This window comes from Leiobunum rupestre, chromosome 2 (assembly GCF_980474605.1).
Source record: "Leiobunum rupestre chromosome 2, qqLeiRupe1.1.hap1, whole genome shotgun sequence".
NCBI classification, from domain to species: domain Eukaryota; kingdom Metazoa; phylum Arthropoda; class Arachnida; order Opiliones; family Sclerosomatidae; genus Leiobunum; species Leiobunum rupestre.
This window is the reverse complement of record NC_143385.1, coordinates 50,312,374-50,337,424: the sequence shown is the minus strand read 5'-3', so window position 1 is coordinate 50,337,424 and position 25,051 is coordinate 50,312,374. Positions and strand designations below refer to the sequence as shown.

At 41.2% G+C, this 25,051-nt stretch overlaps 1 protein-coding gene across 1 annotated transcript; it reads left to right on the top strand.

Annotated features, from left to right (window-relative positions):
- Positions 1–6,121: 6,121 nt before the first annotated feature.
- On the top strand, positions 6,122–10,103 carry LOC149957806 (uncharacterized). The gene is made up of 7 exons (XM_090167141.1): positions 6,122–7,118; positions 7,162–7,284; positions 7,363–7,593; positions 7,670–8,154; positions 8,213–8,588; positions 8,897–9,243; positions 9,306–10,103. Exons 1-7 carry the CDS (start codon positions 6,122–6,124, stop codon positions 10,101–10,103), a joined length of 3,357 nt encoding a protein of 1,118 aa, XP_090023267.1.
- The last annotated feature ends 14,948 nt before the right edge of the window (positions 10,104–25,051 follow it).

The following is a 25,051-nucleotide window of genomic DNA, read 5'->3' as shown; positions in this document are numbered from 1 at the left end:
AGAGTACGATGTTTTACTCCAGCCGTCTGTGATGGGCCAATTATATTTTCCATGACTGCCGGTAAACGATTTTCAAGAATTTTTGCAAACAGTTTCCGGTCGACATTGAGAAGTGTCAAAGGCCTCCCAGCACCTTACTCCTCCATCTTGTCTTGGTCTTTGCATCATAGAAGGCTGATCACGCCAAACTGAAAAGAGTCTGTAAAGTGGCTGGTTTCTAGGCTGGAGTTTATAAAATATTGTTTACGCGACATCTTGTAACTAAAATTTGACATCTTTTCCAATAATTGTAGTACCTAAATTAATTGTACGTAACTCACATATGTAATCTAATTGTTAATGACATTTCTAGCCCCATTTTTTAACTTTAAAATTAGAACGTGAGAGGATAACGCGCAAGAAAGCGCGGGTTTTTTTTGGTTGTTGTCATTTGAAATTTGTCGCGAGCGGAAGCCCGAATATTTTTTCTCTCAAAAGAAATAAAGCCGATAGTTTTTAAATAGTGAACGTTAACGTCTTTTTAATGAAAAAGTTTACGGTTAGCCTAGCTACTCCTCCGTCTAGATCCTAGTTTATTCAGTCGGCTAGGACTAGCCTAGCTGATTATTATTATTATTAGCCTAGTTAAAGGTAAAGCTCTCCCGGAAAATATTATATGGTGCCGAAACCCGGGAAAATACGGTAAAATAAAAATCGGAAATCGAAACCTAAAGACAATGCCAACAGTACCTACAGAGGATAGTGCGGCTTCCGACAACGACACAGAAAATTAAGCTTTGACACGCGCAGTCGCATGATTTTTTTTCTCGCGCCGTTTTTCAAATTTGGTTTTGAATTTCTCTTTTTTTTAAGAGTTAGGCTTAGCTAATCTATATATGTTAGGCCTAGCATATTTATTTACAAGTATATTTCTTTAATTAAAGTTAGGGTTAGGGTATTTTGTTTGTGATACTTCTATGAATTGGTGGGAACTCCATTCGCTTTGCAAAAGTGATACACAAGTTAAATAAAATCTTTTGGAAGACTTCTTTTGGTAATCTTCGCCATGGTCAAGGACAAGGACAAAAACAGTAGAGTCCAGGCGACTCTGCTTCCAAGAGCTTCCAAACTCCATACATTAAACGTGATGTTATCGACAGTAGTATTGACTGGGTTAGTTGTAAAGCTTGTCGTCGATGGGTACTCTTCGAGAATACGCCGCTATTCAACCAAATCAAGCTCGAGGATATAAACGACTCAACTCCTTTTACCTGTAAGTTTTGTACCATCGAGCATACTCAATCTACGCTCCAGAAAGAATTCGATCTCCTGAAATTGGATAACGCATCCTTGCGCCACTCCGAACAATCTGCTAATAACAGGCTCCTCGCACTAGAAACTACTTTGCGGCACTAGTGATGAAATCTCCCGATGTAACTCCTCGGTGGTTGATCTCCAATCTAAATTTACTGCATTTGAAATTTCCAACAAGACTGAAATCAATAACCTATCAGTCTTGATCTCTGCCGAAACTACAAGTGTTAGGAATGAATTGGACTCTCGCCACGCAGCGTTGACTACATTACTTCACCAACAAGCTTCGTCTATCGCTGACGATGTTTTAAGCAAATTAAATCCTGTTCTAACTCAATGGGATTCAGACTCTTTTCAAAAACTGGAATCAACATTTTGCTCCGAGACCAAAGTGGCTGAAATGATTTCCAAGTCTTCATCCACGATTTTTGCCGCCATTGACACTGCCTGCAGTGAATCTGCCTCAGCCGTTTCGCGCTGGCACAACGTACTTCTCTTCGGATTCCCGGAATCCTCTTCCTCTGGTGATCATGCTGACGTCGCTAGCTTTCTCTCTCAGTGTGGTATTAATAGCTTCGTCCGGCTATACCGACTTGGTCGCACGATTCCACCAATTACTTCTCGGCCTCGCCCCATCAAGGTGGTATTGGAGCTCCCTCACCACAAGGAGAAAGTTTTTTCCTTCGTCCGCCAGCAGCACATGGCTGACAACTCGTATCCCTTCGCTGCCCGCTCTGATTTTACCCCAAATCAGCGTCGACGTTTCATCAAGGCCAAAGACGAACTGAACGCGAAGATCAACGCCGGCGAGCAGGGCTGGACTATTCGTAACTTCAATGTTGTAAAGTGGAACCAACCCTCGCTTCCCTTGCGTCCGCTTTCCAGTCTTGCCAATGGTGCGGTCCCAAAGGCGTCATTTTCTCATCATCCACCGCACTCTCTTGGAATTTCGTCGCCTCTTCGTGTTAGCTCCCAGAATTTCACGTTCCCTACTCTGCAGCCGGCACCTTTGCAACGTTTACAGCCACCACCACTCCAGAACTCGCCAGGATCATTTCCTTACTACGGTGCCTCTTCATACAGTGCATGATGTTCCCCAACTCTCGTTGCTCCCGGAACTCCAGACAACTCAACTTTGAACTATCCCCTAGTTGCCTTTCGTCCTTCTCGACCCACCTACGTTAAATGTTTAACGGACCAACTGTCCACTTTATACCATCGGACCTCCGACGCTGTTTTAGGTTTGCCCCCTGATACTTCCCCTAGAGTCTCTAATGCTCTCTTTTGTAATGCTGGTGGTTTATCGGGTTATAAAATTGATGAACTGAACTCGCTGATCCTAAAATTTGGAATAACTCTTGTCGCTATTACCGAAACTTGGTGGAACAAAGACATTTCTCGCGCTGAACTAAACATACCAGGTTTCTCGCTGTTTCGCCACGATCGTGTTAAAGACCCTATGGGGGGTGTTCGTCGCCCTCATGGAGGTGTTGCGCTGTTTATCCAAGAGTCTCTATTGGTTCGGCCTTTTAACTTTCATGATGTTGCTATTGACTGTTCAATGGGCACTGATCTCTATGGTGTCGAATCTGTCGCAGTCCAGGTCGTAACCTCCGATCTAACTATTGTTATTTGCGTTATATATCGTTCGAATAATGCTCATTATCACAACCACGCGTATGTTATTTCTTTAATCTCTGCTCTTTGTTCTCATTGTGACGCGAAGCGTTATAGTTTATTACTCTTAGGAGACTTTAATGATCCCTCTATAGACTGGCTTAATAATATTCCGCGTGTAGGTGCCTGTGCCCAAACGAAACTCTTTTTTGATTGTATAACTGATTCCTCCCTCTCCCAGTTTGTTAATTTCCCAACTAGATCTGGCGGTGCACTGTGTCGCGACAACACTCTTGATTTAATTTTTTCCTCTGACCCCGGTCTGGTTTCGAACACTTCTCTTTTTCCTCCTTTGGGTACTAGTGACCACGGTATTATTTTCTTCAATTTTGCCTTGCTTTGTATGGCTCCCATTTTTCGGCCTAAACCTAATTTTTACAAAGGGAACTATGACGCTTTTAATGACTTTCTTTCACGTATTGATTGGTCTCTGACGCTTTCCCGTGATTCCCTCGCTGACTCTTGGGTTGCCTTTAGTTCCCTCTTAACTGCCGGTATTTCGTCCTTTATCCCATTTAGTAAGCCGAAGCAGCGTAATAATAACTCTAACCGCCGCTCTGCCTTAAGCAGAAAAGCTAAATCTATTGCCTGGTGTCGCCTAAATCAATCTAAAAAACGACACGCTTCCCAGTCAATTATCTCTGGACATGTTGCCTCTTATCGTAAGGCTCGCAACGGCCACACTAATCACTCGCGTAATTTGAGGAGAAAATCTGAGGCAGCTCTTTCCAGTCTCGTAAAGATCAACCCTAAAGCTTTCTATTCTCACGTCAATCGATTTCGCGTTACTCGCCATAAAATAATTGAAATTAAAAAATCTGATGGCTCCTCTACGACTTCTTCCATGGAGGCCGCCAATGTTTTTAATCAGTATTTTGCCTCTGCTATTCAACCTCTGCCCTATGTCCCGTCTCCTTCTTGCCCTGCCCCTCTCTCTACTTTTGACAAATTTACCTGTACGCCAGCTGATATTAGTCGTCTACTTGGGAAACTAAAAATTGACAAGTCTCCGGGCTCCGACGGTATTCATCCACTCTTATTACGCAATTGTGCCACTTCCCTTGTTTTCCCCCTTTACCTTCTTATTTCATTCTCCTTCTCGAATTGTTCGTTGCCTCCTTCTTGGAAGGAGGCAAATGTCACTCCAATTCACAAAAAGGGTCCCCGCGATCTTCCATCTAACTTTCGCCCCATTTGCGTTTTAAACCAGGTTCCTAAATTGTCTGAAACCTTGGCTTTTGAACAGCTGCTTTGCTTCCTCTCTTCCTCAAAATTTTTCAGTAATGCCCAGCATGGCTTTCTACCTAAACGATCCTGTATCTCTAACCTCCTGTCTGCTTCTAATCGTTGGTCAAGTTGGCTTGATGAGGGCTTCACCGTCGACGTAATTCTTCTGGATTTTAGAAAGGCGTTCGACTCCCTCCCCCACGCCGCTAATCTTTCCGCCCTTCAAGACACCGGTGTTTGTGGTGATGCGCTTGCTTGGCTCGCGGATTACCTTTCTTCTAGTAAACAGCGTGTTGTGATTCACGGTGAAGTCTCTGATTGGGCTGATGTCCATTGTGGTGTCCCCCAGGGTTCTGTCCTTGGTCCCCTTCTGTTTAACGTCTTAATTAACTCCCTCCCTGATGTTGTCCGTGATGCGTTCATTGAGCTCTTTGCGGATGACACTAAATTATTTCATTGTATAAAATCCTCTCCTGATTGTCTGTGTCTTCAATCTAACCTTAACGCTGTTGTTCTCTGGGCCGACTCTAAGGGGTTATCTTTTAACACCGACAAATGCTCCGTCTTACACTTAGGAAGGAATAACCCCAATCACACATATTTTATTAGGGATGCCCCAATTAACACCACTCTCTCTGAACGCGATTTAGGCATTATTATGGATCTTTCTCTGAAATTCTCGAGTCACACAAATAAAATTTCTAAGAAAATTCGCTCTATTACTGGTGTTGTCCGTCGCAATATTTTCTTCCGCTCTCCTAGGCTAATTCGTACCCTATATAATTCCCTAATTCTCCCCCACTTGGATTTCTGTTCCCCAATCTGGCGCCCTCGTCTCCAATCGGATATCCTTGCTCTCCAAAAAGCTCAAAATGCCTTCGCTAAGCTTCCCCACAAAATTTCGTCTCTCCCTGCCGCACCTTCGCATCAACCCGGTACATCTTCGACACCGTGTTAATGATCTCTGTTTGCTTCACGATTTTTTTTATAATAACTTAAATCTAAATTTTGACGATTTCTTCTCTCTTAGCTCCTTCCAAAACCCGGGGCCATTCCCTCAAACTCTCCAAGCCCCGAGTTCGTATCGCTCAGCGTCTAAATCATTTTTCCTGTAGTGTGATTAATGATTGGAATTCCCTTCCCCAAGAGATTGTTTCTATCCCCAATCGCCACACGTTTCGCCGCCATGTCTCTGCCTTTTTTCATTTTAATGATACCTCTCGCGTTACTTGATTTTTAACCAATATTTCCAAATTTACTCATTTGTTTTCGTTTCTCCCTTTATTTATTTTTTTTTAATTTTTTTGGTTTTGCGTCTTTCTGTAGCGATGCTCAAACAAAAGCCCACCTGAGGCTTATTGAGCAATTATATAAATAAATAAATAAACTGAAGAGGCTACGAACAGTGCGAGGCATTGTTCGTCAGAACACTACCACCCTTGAAACCAAGATTAAATACATGTTAACCGATAACCACTCGACAGTAAATGATGTAGAAGATCAGCTGGCCCTAATAGAGTTAAAGGAAGAAAGCCTTCAGAAAACGGACTAAAAAATAATAAACCTAATGGATGGAGCCTCCGTAGACATGATTGCGAAAGAGATGGATACACAGCAGGAATATAGTGAGAAAATAACACTTATGAGACAACAGGTCAACAGGTGGATTCAAGGAAAGAAAACCTCAAGGTCCAATTCGTCACCAAGCCAAGGACAATCAGGGAGATCAGTGGTGCAGATCAATTACGAAGAATCAAGATTGCCAATGCTCACGCTTAAGACGTTTTCAGGGGACATATTACAGTGACCTGGATTTTATAGCCAGTTTCAATCCGCGGTAGGAGGAAAGAAAATAAAAAAGATAGAAAAGTTCAATTACTTGTTAAATTATTTTGAAGGCGCCCCGAGAGATTTACTAATGCAAATGCACGCGTCAGACGATAATTATAACGAAGCCCTAAAGATTTTAATCGAAAGGTACAGTAAAACCCATCTCGTTAAGCAAGATTTATTTAAGAAAATCCATGAACTGAAACCCATAGATGACACTTATGATTTGTTAACTTTACGTAAATTTTACGATACTTGTTCAGTAAGTGTAAGAAGTTTAAGAGCTATAGGAGTCGACATTGTCGCGAACAGTGACTCCCTATGTTCACATTTCATTGGCTGTTTGCCTGGTGATATGCGATTGAAATATGGTTTGGGATGTGATACCAATTCCAGTTTCGATGTAGACGCCCTTATCGAATTTATTCGAAAGGAAGTAGAGGGTAGAGAAACAAGTGCCATTTTAAAAGGTAATATCAAACGCGATATCAAATCGACCCATTCTAAATATCAAAAGATCGAATCAACCAAGAAGGTTCAGCCAAGCAGTTTCTCGGCCCTTACGACCGGCGTCACCGAAAGAAAAATATATTGTATATTTTGTAAGGGATCGTCGCATGCTACAATGGACTGTTCCAATTACACCCTTGAAGAAAAGAAACGGCTCGTACGTGATTCGAGACGGTGTTACATTTGTACCCGTATTAACCATCGCGCTAAACATTGCAATTCAAGGTTTCCGTGTCGTTTTTGCCCAAAGAAAGACAGTAGCGCCCTCTGCGAAAATAACACCGCGCACAAAAGACCCAAAGATACTACCCCATCGAAAAACACCAACGAAACCACACCAACGGTCGTCACCCAAACCCTAATAAATAAGAAGAAAACCGTACTCCTTCAAAACGCACGCGTAATAGCGAAAAATCCATTCTATCCTCCAAACAACCAGCGAGTGAGGTTGCTGCTTGATGCTGGAAGCCAGGCAACATTCATTAAGGAAGACATCTCGAAACGACTCCATTTACCCGTCATCGGCGAAAAGCAAATGTCGATCAAAAACTTCGGAAACCAGAATCCAGGAGAGGCCAGACGTAAAATAGTAAAGGTGACGTTATGATCCGAATCAGGTCATAGAAGTGTCCGCAATTGAAGTTCTGTACCTATGCAACGCTGTCACCTCAGTAAACTGCAAGGAAATTGAAGCCTATGCAAATTCCAGAGGCCTTGAGTTAGCCGAAGAAACATCCAGTATCACAAGTATTGGTATACTTATTGGAGCCGATGTTTATTGGGACGTACTTACCGGAAAAATATAAAGATTTGGGGACACTTTAGTCGCCTTGGAAACGAAGTTCGGTTGGGCGATGCAAGGGCCCGTCCAGACGGCCGGCAGACCGAGCCAAAAAGAAAAATGCAATAACATAACGGTGATGCGAGTAAATCTAGCAGAAACACAACTGGAGTCCACCTTGAGGTCCTTTTGGGACCTGGAGTCTTTAGGGGTCAGCACTCAAGTGGAAGCCGATCCAACGGCCGAAGACGCCATAAACCAGTTCCGAAACCGATGCACATAGGAAAATAATCGATATTCCGTTTGTCTGCCATGGAAAACAACCAAAACAGAATTACCAAATAACTGTAGTGACAAACCGTACCAAAAGGTTAGCCCGAAGATTTAATGAAGAGACGGCGTTATACAACGATTACAAGAAAGTAATAGAAGAACAACTCCAGAACAAAATCGTAGAACCAGTTAATACTCAGAAACCCTTTCCGGAAGGCACATATTATTTACCACATCAACCAGTAACACGTGAAGCAAGTTCAACAACCAAATTGCGTGTCGTCTATGATGCGTCATCGCATTCTAAAGATTCTCCTTCATTGAACGAATGTTTAGACAGTGGCCCAAATTTAAACCCCGATACGCTTAGGCTGCTTCTACGTTTTAGAACTCACCAAATAGCAGTAACCGCCGACATAGAGAAGGCTTTTCTCCAAATAGGATTTCAAGCCGAAGAAAGGGATTCCGTAAGGTTTTTGTGGATGAAAGAGAAAGGAGGCAGAGTCCTGGAAGATGAATCTTCTCCTTTTCTTCTGGCAGCTACCTCAGATGAAGATTTATTCGTAGATGACTACGTGACGGGGCTCAGACACCGTGGATAAGGCTTACAAACTCTCAAAGGAGGCTCAAAGTATTCTCAATAGAGCCAGTATGAACCTCCGAAAATGGAAAACGAACTCGGAGGAACTACGCCAAAGGTGGGGAGACGATGCTGCGTCCCCAGGAAAGGGTATTAAATTTGATGTGGAATCAGATTCTGGAAATCAGAAAATCTTGGGCCTCAAATGGGACCCGGAGCCGGACTTGTTATCATTCGATTTATCCGACCTAATTGAAGTCCTTCAAGAAGCCAAGATGACCAAGAGATCAGTCTTGAGTGCCGTAGAGCGCATTTTGATCCACCCTTCACCGTCAGGGCAAAGTTTCTGTTTCAGAAACTTTGGGAACCACCCCGAATCCAATGGGACGCCAAATTACCAGCTAATATCGGCATCCAGTACCAACAATGACTAGAGGAGATGCCGCTGATCCACCACGTGCATATAAGAAGATGCTATTTTACAGAGTCAGAAGAAATCGTGCATCGAGAAATTCACTGTTTCTGCGATGCGAGTACTCGAGCCTACGCAGCTGTCGTCTACATTCGTTATATCACGTCCTCAAACAAGGTTGGAGCTTCTTTCATAACATGCAAAACCAGAGTAGCACCTCTAAAATAAATTTATCTTCCACGCTTGGAACTCATGGGATGCCTAATTGGCTCACGGTTAATAGCGAGTGTAAAAAACATTTTTAAATCGGAAGGTATTCCATTGTTTCTGTGGACTGACTCGACGATATGCGTGACTTGGATCAAGAAAGAAAATATCGACATCAAAAAATTTAAACCGTTCGTCCGAAATCGAGTTCTTGAGATCCAGAAAAATTCTAATAGAGATAACTGGAACCATTGTCCAGGAGTTGAGAACCCCACGGATATTCCCACCAGGGGAATAAGAGCCGACGAACTCGTGAAGAACGACCAATGGTGGCACGGGCCAAAATGGCTTTTGAGCGATAGCTCGAAATGGCCAGTAAATAAGAAGCCGGAAACAAATACAGAAGACGCCGAAGCCGAAATATCGAAAATAATGATATCAGCCCTAACTATTGTAAAAACAAAACTGGACTACCGACTTCAATAAATCTGACAAAATTTAATTCCATTGACAAGGTTTTCCAAATTACGGCTCTCATCTACCGAATTGTCAGAAGACTACAGGGTTCAGAACTAGTTAAAGGCGCTATCACAGCTAAGGAAATAGGAGAAGCCGAAATTCATTGGATTCGCGCTATTCAGCACGAAGATTATGCCGACGAAATCAAAAGCTTGAAGGCTGGCGGCAAAATCAGCATTAATTCCAAAGTGAAAACATTGAAGCCAATACTGAACCAAAATGGCTTACTGTGTGTCGGCGGAAGACTGGACCAATCGGATCTGAGCGAAGAAGAAAAGCACCCTATCATAATAAATCGAACGCAAAGACTAGCCGAACTACTTATAAAAAGAAGCCATGAACAAGTCTACCATTCAGGCATCCAAAACACACTTACCCAAGCGCGTGGTCGATATTGGATTATAGCGGGCCGACAGTTGGCGAGAGTCGTTGTCAGAAACTATACAATTTGTAAGAAATCAAGAGCTAAGCCTGGCGAAGCTCCGGTAGCCCAACTACCTAGGGACCGAATAGTAGAAGCACCAGCCTATGAAACTGTAGGAATCGACTTCGCGGGTCTTGTTTACGTAAATATCGGGAAAAAGATGGAGAAATCATACATTTGTCAATTCACCTGTGCAGTGACCCGTGGGATACATCTCGAGTTGGTTCCGTCCATGACAACATACCGAGTTTTTGCTCGCCTTCCGAAGGTTGATTTCCCGCAAAGGGGTGCCCCACACTGTTTACACCGACAATGCGAAGACCTTTGTTCGCGCCAACAAGGACCTACAACTAATCTGGAAGAATATTGAAAACGAAGAAGTTCGCCAATTTTTTGGAAACAAGGGAATAGTTTGGCATTTTATCGCCGACAGAGACACCTGGTGGGGCGGAATGTGGGAACGAAACACCTTAGCAGCTCTAAACTAACCTATCCGGAAATGGAGACAGTGCTGTTAGAAACAGAAGCCATAATAAACTCGAGGCCCATCACGTATATCGCGAGTGAGACAGAAGAACCTACGCCACTCACGCCGGCACATTTCTTACTTTAGAAACGCATAACGCAGATGCCCCCGCTAAATGTAAAGCACTAGCTAGTTCTGAATTCCAGACATGACCTCTTGCGGCGGCATAAACATTGCTTAGCAGTAACAGAACGTTTATGGAAACGGTGGAGAGCCGAATATTTGATAGAATTACGCGCAGCTCATCACGTAAAAATCGCCAAAAATGAAAACCCTATAAAAGTTGGAAGTGTAGTCATAGTGCATGATGAGAATGCTCCCAAACATACCTGGAAAATGGGAGTCGTATCTGAAGTACAGAAGTGCCGCGATAGTATCATCAGGTCTTGTCTAGTAAGAATGCCCAATCGCAACATCATCAGGCGCCCCATCCAACTCCTGTACAATTTAGAGGTTACAGAATAATATTGCAACAATATTCTTGTATAAAAATAAGTGTCATTATTTTTGTGGGGAGTGTAGAATTTGACAACTTTTCCAATAATTGTAGTACCTAAATTAATTGTACGTAACTCACATATGTAATCTAATTGTTAAACTTTAAAATTAGAACGTGAGAGGTTAACGCGCAAGAAATCGCGGGGTTTTTTTTGGCTGTTGTCATTTGAAATTTGTTGCGAGCGGAAGCCCGAATATTTTTTCTCTCAAAAGAAATAAAGCCGATAGTTTTTAAATAGTGAACGTTAACGTCTTTTTAATGAAAAAGTTTACGGTTAGCCTAGCTACCCCTCCGTCTAGGACTAGTTAAAGGTAAAGCTCTCCCAATTCTAAAAGTTCTTCTGGAGAATATTATAGAGTTAAAAACGTTAGTTAGAACTAGTTTTAATTAGTGGCATCAGAAGAAGTTAACCAGTCCAAGGCTCATGCAATGCTCGCTCTAGCGATCAGCGATGATTTACGAAGTATCATAGAAGGGGCAGCGGATGCTACGGAGATTTGGACCATTCTGAGGAAACTTTCGAACCTAAATCACGGGCAAGGATTGCCATGCTGGAGAAACAGTTTTTCGGAGTCTTCTATCAAGAGGGAGAGAGTATGTCTGGGTTCGTTGGCCGAGTCTATGCCATCAAGAGGGAACTTGAAAACGCAGGGAGAGCTGTGAGTGATGACTAGAGCTCGGCGAAACAGATAAATTAACCGCTAATATTTCGATTAACCATAAAAATTACGATTAACTGTTTATTCGTGGATATTATCCAGACTAAAAAGCAATGTAACATGTAAAAATAATAGATTTTTTTGGATAATTTGTGGATAAATATGTGTTTTGGATAAAAATAAATAAAGTGATTAATTCTTATCCAAACGCCGAGCTCTAGTGATGACGATGTTTCATACTTACTTATAGGATCGCTACCAGAGTCCTATGATGCCCTATCATATCAGATATACCAATCAGCTGATGCCGATTTTAAACCCAAAAAGATAAAAAAGATGCTGATTACTGAACAGGGCAGACAAATGCAAAAGGAGCAAGAGATCGCAAATAAAGTCGACGCATTTATTGTTCAGGGAAAGACGGTTACCGCTACAATCGACAAGAAAGCCCCATCCAATGATAAGGCGCAAGACAAGAAAACCAAGCCTTTCCATGGCGGTTGCTATGTATGTGGACGTAAAGGTCACCGTGCCGCAGATTGTACTCAAAAGAATACTGACAAGATGAAGAAGAAACCGAAGGCCACATTAAAGGGTGCTTTTTACGCATCAGCGATGGTTACCACATCTACCTCAGATATGTGGGTACTCGTTTGTGCAGCCACGCACCATTTTTGCAACCGGAGGGACTGGTTTTACACCTTCACGAGCCTCTCATCAGAAGCAACAGTTGGAGAAGGCACATCAAAGGTTGCAGGTCGTGGGGACATATGGCTACAAATGGCAGGTGAGCCGAAGAATTATTTCTTATTACGGGATGTCATAAATGCGCCCAAGATGGGAAGGAATTTAATTTCCATCCGTATGATGGACGAAGCTGGGTATTCTGGAACTTTAAAAAGTCAGTGTTTCAGACATTTTTCCCCCAGGGACAGTTCGCTTTTGAGGCTGATTTATCTAAGGATAACTTCTATATTGTCGATGCTAGCTGAACCACCTGATAATGAGGGCGATAATTCATGCGCAATGATGGTGGAGGATGTTCATCCGTTAAAGGATGTTGAGCTCTGGCATCGACGTATGGGGCATTTAAACGAGGCGGATCTAAAGTATATGGCGAATCATGGTATGTTGAGAGGTGTTGACTCATTAAAAGGACATTTGGATACATGTATAGCATGTAAGAAATCTAAGAGCACGAGACAGGCTCATAAGACTAATGGACTTATCAGAAGCAGGAATATTCTTGAGTTAATACATTCGGATGTGTGGGGACCAGCCCCCGATGTTTCGCTAGGGGGAGCCAAATATTACATTTCATTTATCGATGATAGAAGTCGTTTTATTACAGTGTATACCATGACCCGTAAATCTGAAGCCATTGAGTGTTTCAAGCGTTATAAGGCTTGGATGGAACGGCAAACAGGCCTAAAAATAAAAGCCGTTAGAACCGATGATGGGTTAGAATACTGTACGAAGCAATTTGGCTCTTTTTGTCAAGATGAAGGTATCGTTCATGAAAGAACCAATGTTTATTCGCCACCAATGAATGGGGTCGCAGAAAGAGCCAACAGAAGCTTCCCCAGTAGCACGAAATCGTCGGGCCGAAGTCGCTGAAAGTGCCTTCCCCGCTTTTATTCCGCTAAAGGGTCAAAATGTCACCGTCGGCCGACTGTATGGTTTTGGTCGGCTGTGAGTCGCTACGTCTTGGGAACCCTTATTTTAACGACCAGAAGACTGTATATCAGACGGCCCGACGGGTTTCTAAACATACGCCCCCTCCTCAATTAACCTTGCGGGCCGACTTGGTCGGCTTTTATTTCGCCAAAGGGTCCTAACTTCACCGTCGGCCGACTGCATGTTTTAAGTCGGCAGTGAGTCGTAACGTCGAGGTCAGCATATTAATTGGCTCAATTTCTTTCATTAAAGCCCACCCATAAAACAGTAGTCGGCCCTACCAATATGCGTCATACTGATAGTTACTTGTAAAAATATTTCTTAAACCGGTTTTTAGAGGCTAACTATTTTTATGGGTATATCGGTACATAACATTATATTTAACGTTATAATGTTTTAATACAAAATGTTCAATATTTGTACAATCATGGCACATATATTAAAGTGGCCGCTTCAGAACTAAAACTTTTAGTTCCTCTATCACAAAATGTTCACCGTATAAAAATATGAAAATAGAGGCCGAATATTACAGGTAATAACTTTCAATTTCTCTACCAAAAATGTTTAAATATAAAAATAACACATATATAACTTCTAAGCCACTTAACTATGGAGGCTGAGAATCTTTGACCATGAAATTTTTCACATCTAAAAATTATTTTTTAAGTCACTATAATTACTGCATTAGTTAATTAAATATTCATTAAATTTCACATATTTGTACTGCAGTTTTAATAACATAGAGGCCACACACTAGGAACTCAAATGCTAAATTCCTGTAGTACAAAATTCTCACACAAAATAGAAGATAACTAAAAACCATTGAGGACGAGTCTTGGGCACTAAAATTTTCAATTACGGTACCACAAAAACTTTCAAGTTCATAACTTAAATTATCACATGTTATGTTCTTGAGACGTTATATATTTAGCACAAAAAATTATATTTTCATAGCTCATACTTCTGAGATTTCTTTAAAAAAATCTGAATAACAATAAGCTAGACTAGATTGTACTTCAACGATCCATACACAACAAAATTTTTAAAATGCAGTAAAAAAGTCTGTATGCTTTCAGCGACTTCATTCCACTTCCAAATCGTTCTCATTCACTTTAGCGTTAGATTTTTGAGCTTTTAAATTTCTTTTAAGTCGCCCACCTTGTCGGTCACATTCTTATGGCACTTTCTACGTGTATATCTTTCACCACTTTCAGGTTCGTAGAAAACAGCATCTAAATATAAATAACTTTAATCAATGGGTTCAACGTATAAATATTTAACTAAATCAATTATACCTATTATGACATGCTTTAATTGCATATCTTTGAGTGTAATTTTCCCATTTCCGCCACTCCAGTTAAAAAGTAGAGAAACGTCATGGGAACAACTATGTCACTGGCTTCTGAATCTACCCCTCCACCTTCTGTTGCCGCTACCCTTCTAACAGGCTCCAAAGCTGTTCTATCTATTTCTACTTGTTCTTCTATCCCAATAACTTTATATAGTCTCCTCTAGAATTCAAGTCATTGTTGTCTAGGGCACGGTTTATAGAATTTACACAGGTTGGAGCTCTCTGTGCCTTCGTACCTGCTAGCGATTAGGTCCACTTATTTTCTACTGCCTGCCAACCCTGTTCCAGATTAAGCTATCTATGCGCCACCTGTATGTTATAAAGAGTACTAATATTCTTCATATACAATTTGTTAAAAGTTCATTTGAAATATAAATACAACAAATCTTCACCTGTTTTTTTATTTAATTTATATATTTTAAAATTTAAATTTAAAACGCGACGAAAATATAGAGTTGCTATTTTGGTTTAAAAATAAACCGCGAATTTTGAAAATATACTTTATTAGTTTGCAGTTTAAAGTCCAAAATAAGTTAAATAACCCTAATTTAATTTTTTCATATAGGCCTACTACCATTTTAATAAGAAAAGTAAGTTTAAAATATCGATAAAAAATGTCTTAGAGAAGAAAATCAAACATTCAATGTTACTAATATGTTTAAAAATTAAACAATAAAGAGCGCTAAAAAGCTTGATGATAAAGTCTTACCTGCACTGTCAGTTTCACATTCATTTTTTGAAAGTTATTGGGTTTCACATGGGCTTGAGACAGTTTTTTAATTGCCCGCAAACCAGTATCACTTTCATCAGCAATTAAGAGAAATCCATAGGAGTCGAAAAAGATGGTTTGATCACCCCACTGATAAAAATACAAAATGTTTTGTTATCATAACCATACAAAATGTTTTGTTATCATAACCATACAAAATGTTTTGTTATCATAACCATACAAAATGTTTTGTTATCATAACCATACAAAACGTTTTGGGATGTGGGAAAGTACTTGAGCTTTGTTTACTTTCATTAAATGGTTCCTAATACACTTAATAATATGAGGAACATCACAAATGAAATGTAAGTAGTCCTCCGTTGGCCGACATGGATGAGGAATTTTATTAGTAGTATTGTCAATTTCTCCGCTCACTCCAAACGAATTCCAGATTGATTTATTTGCTGAGGCACCAACACTAACAATGGAAACAACTTCGCATCCATGCTCTTCCAATTGAACAATCACCGATAAAATTAATTTCCCCAGAACTGATGCCGGTGCAGCCCCTCTGGATGCACATACAGCCACAGGCTGTGCCCAATTTGCATTAAACGGCTTAAACATGAAAACCAGTGCATGATCAGCAAGTTTATTTTGGTCTTCCACTCTCGTCTCATCACCAAAGTCAACAAATCCATCAAACAGGTGTGTGTCTTTATTAAAGGATATACTTTCTTTTAATTTGATTTCATCAAATACAATGCACCCCATGCGGCTTCTTTTGTCTTTATCTTCGAATTCTTTTTGAATGGATTTCAAAGCAAACTCGTTAAGTCCAAAAGAGCAAGGACTTCCACGCAAAAGCCTTAAAATTGTTTTTTTCGTGTGGCAATTGTAGTATTTGTTCGTCCCTCAAATGCCTGTAAGCTTTGGGGGATTTGATCCGCAGCATTAGGCATTCCAGCAGCCAATCAGTCTTAAAGCGAAATCCATTTGGGCTCTTGCGGCCATTTTCAATGCAACATTCAAACGCTAGTTTTTGTTTAGGTTCTAGTTTATCCAAGATTTGATTTAATGTCACTTCTTTAACACTAGAAAAATCTTTTTGCAAATCAGAAATGGTGTTTCTTAAATTGTTAAGTTTCTTCGCCAGATTTTGAGTTTTTCTTCTGGAGCTATATTTTTTTTTTGAAAAAGCTTTAATTTAGACGCTGTATTATTTCTTATGTTTTTCAAGGATAGCCTTGGAGCTTTAGATAATGATGTGCTGGTAGCAGATTTATCTGCCTTATCATTGGCCCAATATGCAAGTTGGCATAATTTACACCTAGATTTACATCGAGGGTTGCTATCTTCATCCAGTACCACTATTGAACACTTTTCAGAGTATTTGCTTTTGTGAAACAATTCCTTGACCTGCGCTCCGTAACAAATTACCATTTTGTGTAAAATGCTTAGAACGTTTGAAACTTCTTCTAGAGTAGAGCAGTATTCTGGAAAATCCTTAAATTTTGAGATATCTAATTTTTCAAATCTAACAAAAACCTTGATATTGTACTGATTTTGTGTTGACTTTCTTGGTTCAATCAATATTTGTTTAGAAGGGTAATATGTTCCATCACTTTGTCGCTCGTGATAAATGAAAGAAGTTTGCCTTTCAACGTTATATTTTAAAATATTCCATTGTCTTGTTGGTAGTTTAATTTCATGAATAATTTCAAATAGTTCTAGTGCCCTTTCAACGTTATTTAGAGAACTAGTAATTTTTTTAGATATGTTTTCTATACTATCAATGTTAAATAATCCGGTTCGCTTCTCAAGTGTGCTGGTTTTATCAATATAGGATAATGATAACTCGCTATCACTGCAAATTTCATTTTCCAAGAATGATGCGAAACTGTTCTCTTTGTTTATAGGACTCGTCTTCTTTTTAGAAGGGGAAAAACCAGTAGAACCTATTTGCAAAATTATTTTTGGGGTACTTGTATGATGGCTAGTTAACGGTGTTGATAAAGAGGATGTTCTTGGATAATTAGTTATATCAGAAAATACTGTATCAGGCCTATACGGTTCAAGTTCCGGAATTGCATCTGGCAATAAATCCCAACGACCTCTCGGTGTTTTCACAATTTCTCCTTTAATTATGTGTTCATAACAATTAAGGATATATTTATCCGCAAAATGCTTGTGGCATATCCGTGATTTAGATGTGAGATGTTTGCCATCTTTTCTTTTATTAACATTAGACCATACTTCCAGCTGTTTGTCATCTTTTGCTCGAAAAATGTGTATTTTTTAATTTCCCTTTTTCTTTCCAGAAGGACATTTAAAAACGGAGCAAGACATCCTAATAAACCACCAAGATTATAGATAAAAAATCCACGTGTCTATCTACGCTAAGGCTTAATAATAATATAATAGTTTTAAATAGGAAGCTTAAAACACATTCCAAAATACAATTTTTAAAAAATATAAGGCGTTTAGGATTAAATAATATAAAAAATAAAGAATTATAATAAACAATATATTTACCTCAGTTAAATATGAAATTTATAAAACCTGCGCATGAGCCATGAGTTGGATTCTGTTGGAGTCCCGAAATATTTAGTAAAATTAAATCAGTAGTTTTCGCCAGATGACGCTTTCGGTACCTTAGCCTGATTTCAAACTTCTAACCGCGAGAGTAGCTAGTAAGTGGACCCTCCCATATCCCAAGTGCTCCAACCTGTGTAAATTCTATAAACCGTGTCTAGGGTAATTTATTTTGTGCCTAAGCCTTTGCCTCTTTGAAAACTCGTTCCTGTCTTGGAAATTTTAAGGCTAGGCCTAACGTGGGTATAACATTTGTATTATAAATACTTTTCAATTACAAACAAAATTGCATTTAAGATACAATTATTATTAATGAATTTACATACCTTCAGAAGTATAAAAATCCTTTCAAAAATAAGATATTTTCCTTTAAAAACATAAAACTAACATGCACTCTCTCGAGTCTCGACTAGCTGAACCTCGTTCGTTCTCTGAGTTGCCGACTTGCCGTTTCTAACCAAGGCTGCCAGATATACGGCAAGCCGATTGACAGGTATGCCAGAAAACACGCGTAAGGATTAAATAACACAAAAATCTAACTAAAAACTTAATATTTAGTTAAGAACAATACAAATCAAATGTAATTCCACCCCTTAATTATTTTGGTGGATAAAAATTAAATGAGCACCAGAATACAGACGAAAAAGCTAGAATACATACAACTTAATTCTTAAATTAAATATAATTTTTCCGAATTCTTCGTATATAAAGGAAGCAAAACAATCACTAGTCAGCATTGGGTCCACATAACGTGCACAACCCGACTCTAACATAGGCCGGAATTTGTTTTATCTTCCGCTTAAAATATCGTTGGCCCGACGTCTTCATAAAATGAAAGGTCAGCTCGACGTGCACAGCCCGACTTCACACAATTTCCAAACGTAATCTTAAAATATCGTTGGCCCGACGTCTAAATAAAACCGAAGCAAAACATACCCTAGTCGACATTGGGTCTGCATGAAGTGCACAACCCGACCCTAAAAGGTTCTGGAATTTATGTTGTCTACACCACTTAAAATATCGTTGGCCCGACCTCTACATAAAATGGAAGGAAAACGCACAAGTCGGCAATCGGTCTGCATGACGTTCACAGACCAACTCCTTAAAAGTCCCGAATGCATGCTTAAAATATCGTTGGCCCGACGTCTAAATAAAACCGAAGCAAAACATACCCTAGTCGGCATTGGGTCTGCATGAAGTGCACAACCCGACCCTAAAAGGTTCTGGAATTTATGTTGTCTACACCACTTAAAATATCGTTGGCCCGACCGCTACATAAAATGGAAGGAAAACGCACAAGTCGGCAATCGGTCTGCATGACGTTCACAGACCAACTCCTTAAAAGTCCCGAATGCATGCTTAAAATATCGTTGGCCCGACGTCTAAATAAAACCGAAGCAAAACATACCCTAGTCGGCATTGGGTCTGCATGAAGTGCACAACCCGACCCTAAAAGGTTCTGGAATTTATGTTGTCAGTTGTCTACACCACTTAAAATATCGTTGGCCCGACCTCTACATAAAATGGAAGGAAAACGCACAAGTCGATATTCTGTCTTCATGACGTGCAAAGCCCGACTTCCAAAAAGTCCGGAAAATATCTTTGGCCCGACGTCTAAATAAAACCGAAGCAAAACATACCCTAGTCGGCATTGGGTCGGCATGAAGTGCACAACCCGACCCTAAAAGGTTCTGGAATTTATGTTGTCAGTTGTCTACACCACTTAAAATATCGTTGGCCCGACCTCTACATAAAATGGAAGGAAAACGCACAAGTCGATATTCGGTCTTCATGACGTGCAAAGCCCGACTTCCAAAAAGTCCGGAAAATATACTTCAAATATCGTTGGCCCGACGTCTAAATAAAACCGAAGCAAAACATACCCTAGTCGGCATTGGGTCTGCATGAAGTGCACAACCCGACCCTAAAAGGTTCTGGAATTTATGTTGTCTACACCACTTAAAATATCGTTGGCCCGACCGCTACATAAAATGGAAGGAAAACGCACAAGTCGGCAATCGGTCTGCATGACGTTCACAGACCAACTCCTTAAAAGTCCCGAATGCATGCTTAAAATATCGTTGGCCCGACGTCTAAATAAAACCGAAGCAAAACATACCCTAGTCGGCATTGGGTCTGCATGAAGTGCACAACCCGACCCTAAAAGGTTCTGGAATTTATGTTGTCAGTTGTCTACACCACTTAAAATATCGTTGGCCCGACCTCTACATAAAATGGAAGGAAAACGCACAAGTCGATATTCTGTCTTCATGACGTGCAAAGCCCGACTTCCAAAAAGTCCGGAAAATATCTTTGGCCCGACGTCTAAATAAAACCGAAGCAAAACATACCCTAGTCGGCATTGGGTCGGCATGAAGTGCACAACCCGACCCTAAAAGGTTCTGGAATTTATGTTGTCAGTTGTCTACACCACTTAAAATATCGTTGGCCCGACCTCTACATAAAATGGAAGGAAAACGCACAAGTCGATATTCGGTCTTCATGACGTGCAAAGCCCGACTTCCAAAAAGTCCGGAAAATATACTTCAAATATCGTTGGCCCGACGTCTAAATAAAACCGAAGCAAAACATACCCTAGTCGGCATTGGGTTTGCATGAAGTGCACAACCCGACCCTAAAAGGTTCTGGAATTTATGTTGTCTACACCACTTAAAATATCGTTGGCCCGACCTCTACATAAAATGGAAGGAAAACGCACAAGTCGGCAATCGGTCTGCATGACGTTCACAGACCAACTCCTTAAAAGTCCCGAATGCATGCTTAAAATATCGTTGGCCCGACGTCTAAATAAAACCGAAGCAAAACATACCCTAGTCGGCATTGGGTCTGCATGAAGTGCACAACCCGACCCTAAAAGGTTCTGGAATTTATGTTGTCAGTTGTCTACACCACTTAAAATATCGTTGGCCCGACCTCTACATAAAATGGAAGGAAAACGCACAAGTCGATATTCTGTCTTCATGACGTGCAAAGCCCGACTTCCAAAAAGTCCGGAAAATATCTTTGGCCCGACGTCTAAATAAAACCGAAGCAAAACATACCCTAGTCGGCATTGGGTCGGCATGAAGTGCACAACCCGACCCTAAAAGGTTCTGGAATTTATGTTGTCAGTTGTCTACACCACTTAAAATATCGTTGGCCCGACCTCTACATAAAATGGAAGGAAAACGCACAAGTCGATATTCGGTCTTCATGACGTGCAAAGCCCGACTTCCAAAAAGTCCGGAAAATATACTTCAAATATCGTTGGCCCGACGTCTAAATAAAACCGAAGCAAAACATACCCTAGTCGGCATTGGGTTTGCATGAAGTGCACAACCCGACCCTAAAAGGTTCTGGAATTTATGTTGTCTACACCACTTAAAATATCGTTGGCCCGACCTCTACATAAAATGGAAGGAAAACGCACAAGTCGGCAATCGGTCTGCATGACGTTCACAGACCAACTCCTTAAAAGTCCCGAATGCATGCTTAAAATATCGTTGGCCCGACGTCTAAATAAAACCGAAGCAAAACATACCCTAGTCGGCATTGGGTCTGCATGAAGTGCACAACCCGACCCTAAATATTTCTGGAATTTATGTTGTCTAAACCGCTTAAAATATCGTTGGCCCGACCTCTACATAAAATGGAAGAAAAACGCACAAGTCGATATTGGGTCTTCATGAAGTGCACAACCCGACTTCCAAAAAGTCCGGAAAATGTACTTCAAATATCGTTGGCCCGACCTCTACATAAAATGGAAGAAAAATGCACAAGTCGATATTGGATCTTCATGAAGTGCACAACCCCACTTCCAAAAAGTCCGGAAAATATACTTCAAATATCGTTGGCCCGACCGTCGGATATGCGCTGGCATAGCAAGCACAATCTGACTTAAAAAAACTGAGTCGCAGGTTTTTAACAGCCCCTTAATATAACGTCGGGCCGACTGTTAGGAAAAAAATAAACAAAATGTTTAGTCGGCATTAAGTCGGCATGAAGCGTGTCATACGACGCAGACCCTTTCCCGACTCAGCGACCCTTATCCGATCTGAAATCGGATTCCGTGTGCTACTGGGGTTGTTGAATGGTATTCGAGCTATGATGGAGGAATCCAAACTACCTATACCATTATGGGCTGAACTGATAAATACTGCTGCACACTTGCGAAACTTATCTCGTCTTTCGTTACTGGAAAAAGTACCACTAGAATACATCATAGGCCGGATACCTAGCGCAGCGTATTTGAGAAGAGTGGGTTGTCTGGTTTTTGCTCACATACCTCCACAAAGTCGAAAACGTAAGTTGGAAAAGAGAGCAAAGTTGGGGGTTCTAGTTGGCTATGCACAGGGTAAAATTTTATGCGCTGTTCTCCAGAGTAGATCTCTTCGAGACGGTTCAATCGATCGGTTTGAAGCTTCCCAAAAGATCGCTTCCCAGTTCATGTTTGGATGGTCCCGCTTAACTTTGACTTCGTCATCAGTTCTCATTAATACGCAAACCTGTTTATTAGCAATCTTACTCCAATCAAAATCGTGTACTTTTATTTTAAGATTTCTCGTTTGATCCGTGAATTCCTTGTAGGACTGGTGGACTTTTCCGGCATGAGGGACACATCTGTTACAAGTAAGGTTGAAGACGGTTGACAGTGTACTCGACAAAAGATATCGACCAGATACGTTGACCGGGTGGTCGGTGGCCAAGAGACTACGAGCATTCTTTGTATATGACAGCGCTGATATTTCATTCTGCAGATTTGGTACGCCAAGTCCTCCCTCTTTTGCTAAAAGATATAATGTATTTCGAGCTACCCACTCGGGTTTGTTCGACCAAAGGAACTTGAATATTAGAGACGTGGCTTTGTTGATGTCTTCCTTAGAGAAGGAGATCACCGTAAGTCAATGTAGGTACCCCGATTTGGCGAAGAACGTGAACTTTTCCCAAAAGGGACAGATCTTCCTTGTTCCAAGAGCGTTAGACCTCCAGAAAACGTTCCAGAAATATTCCTTCATTTCTCTCAGATGGGCCACAACTCGTAAACAGAATGCCAAGTATTCTCAAAGGCTCGCCTGTAAAATTAATTTTCAAAGACTTTGGTATTTCGTATATACCTTTTCGACCGAGTTGTAGAGCTTTCGTCTTCTCTAAGTTGAGGTGACTGCCAGATGTTGAGCAAAAGTTCCGAATCGTGGCCATGGTAACGACCAAAGATACGCTATCTTCTAGGAGAAAATTGATGTCGTCGGCGTGGCTTATTGATTTCGTTAATTCCTGGTGTGCCATGCCCGGGCCAGCGATGCGATTGATGTTATGATTTCGGCGAACACTGTGCAAGAGTACTTCTATCGCGATGGTGAAAAGAGCCGGAGACAAAGGGCAGCCCTGACGCACTACCCGTTCGATAAGAACTTTGTCTGAAAGATGACCATCTACCATGACTCTGCTGTATGATTCTTTATAGAGGTATTGGACGGCTTGAATAAAAACATCCGGAATTCCAAAACTTGCCATGGCCTTGTAGAGAAAATCCTGATCCACCCGATCAAAAGCCTTGTTAAGATCAACCAACAGTAATATACCGGATGCCTTTCTTTCTGTGGTATTTTCTAAAAGATTGAGTAAGTAAAGAAGATTACTGTACAAAGTACGACCTTTTACACCTGCCGTCTGTGATGGGCCAATTATTTTCACCATTACTGTCGACATTTAGTAGAGTTAGAGGCCTGCAGGCGCCTAACTCTTCCATCTTCTCCTGGTCTTTGCAAAGAAGGCTGATCATGCCAAACTGGAAAGAGTCCGTAAAGTGGCCATCATCTAAGCTCGCGTTAAAAACATTAGTCAGGACTTGCTTTAACTCTTGCCAATAAGTACGGTAAAAAGAAGCCGTCAGTCCATCAGGACCAAGTGCTTTGCGACGTGAGAAAGACTTCAACGCTGCCGTACATTCTCCAACCGTGATAGCGCCCATTCGAGAGGCTCTCAAGTCATCCGGAACCTTTGGCAAGTCGTGGAGTAGCGAGTCGAGATACGAGTTGTCTGTGGGAATCTTCTCATACAGCTCCTGATAGTACCGTCTCACCTCTTCAATAATCTCTTCTTGGCTGGTTAAAGTTGTGACACCGTTTTGGACCTTCGGAGCTGAAATTCATTTCCGCTGCAATTTCCTGGCCATGTTCTTTCGCTCTCTGTAACTGTAGTCTGGATTCATACAGTACGTGTAGTTTACTTTAGATATTCGTTATTTCGCTGATGACGTTCGTGTCCTTGTCTCGGTTCGGAATGCGCTCCAATAAGGACAGGGACCAACGCAAAAAGTGAGCCTCCTTTCGAGTTGACGCTGCCCGAGCTTTCCCCTCGGTTCGAAAAAGTTCCGCGATCTGTACTTTGCAGGTTTCCCAATCTTCACACGACTGCACCGTATCAGCAAGATGCCTAATCTTGGAATTGACTGCCGCTACAATGTCCATGTCCTCTAAAACAGAATCATTTAAACGCCAGACACCCTTACCTCTAGGAATGACTTGAGGTATATTGACGTCTAAAATGACTGCCCGATGGTCTGTGACGTATGACGTGGTACTGCCCAATGGAGTGATCAAGCAGTCCCTAACACCGGAAACTAGGTTGGAAGGCACATAGATCCTGTCGAGTCGACACTTTACTTTTTTGGCCTCCCAAGTAAAAGCCCTGGCTGCAGGCCAAATATCCACCAAGTTAAGAGATTGCATCTTCCGTTCGAGTACTCTCGCTGATGCGTCTACTAAATCGTTCCCGCCTTCCTTGTCAAGGTCAATGTCAGGTAGGCCAAGAATGAATAAGTGCGAAAATGGACCATCCAAGTACTGGTGAAGGCTGTTGAAAAATCGCGTTCTTTCGCCCATTTTGTTGGGAGCGTAAACAGTTAGAATTCTTACTCGGGAATCGTTGTAGTCAAAGTCGACGCTGACGATACGGCCAGATGAATCCGGTCGAAAACTGAGGAAAGTTGTTTGGGAACCTTTTTTGACAAAAATAGTAGTGCCGCGACTGAAGTTACTCCCTGAACTAAAAACACCTCTTGCGCGTTAAAAAGCTTTTTACCTCTCCGAGGGGACTATGTCCCCTAGGAGGGGTTATACAATCACCGTGTCTGTCTGTGGGTCTGTCTGTCTGTCAGGCCTGCGAACGCGTTCGCATTTTCGGTGCAAAGTTTAATAACTGCGTGCGCAGTTTCTCGAAGGGTTGGCAAAACCCCCGTGTGACGGTGAGCGTTAACGGAATCATTTGCAGTTTGGTTTGGATGGTGTTTTTTTGCTCACC

Excerpts from the sequence above, each read along its gene's own strand:
- LOC149957806 (XM_090167141.1), top strand. The coding sequence starts at position 6,122 with ATGCACGCGTCAGACGATAATTATAACGAAGCCCTAAAGATTTTAATC. Across the intron at positions 7,119-7,161 it reads GAATCCAGGAGAGGCCAGAC|AAGTGTCCGCAATTGAAGTT; the intron begins GTAAAATAGTAA and ends ATCAGGTCATAG. Across the intron at positions 9,244-9,305 it reads TGATATCAGCCCTAACTATT|GTTTTCCAAATTACGGCTCT; the intron begins GTAAAAACAAAA and ends TCCATTGACAAG.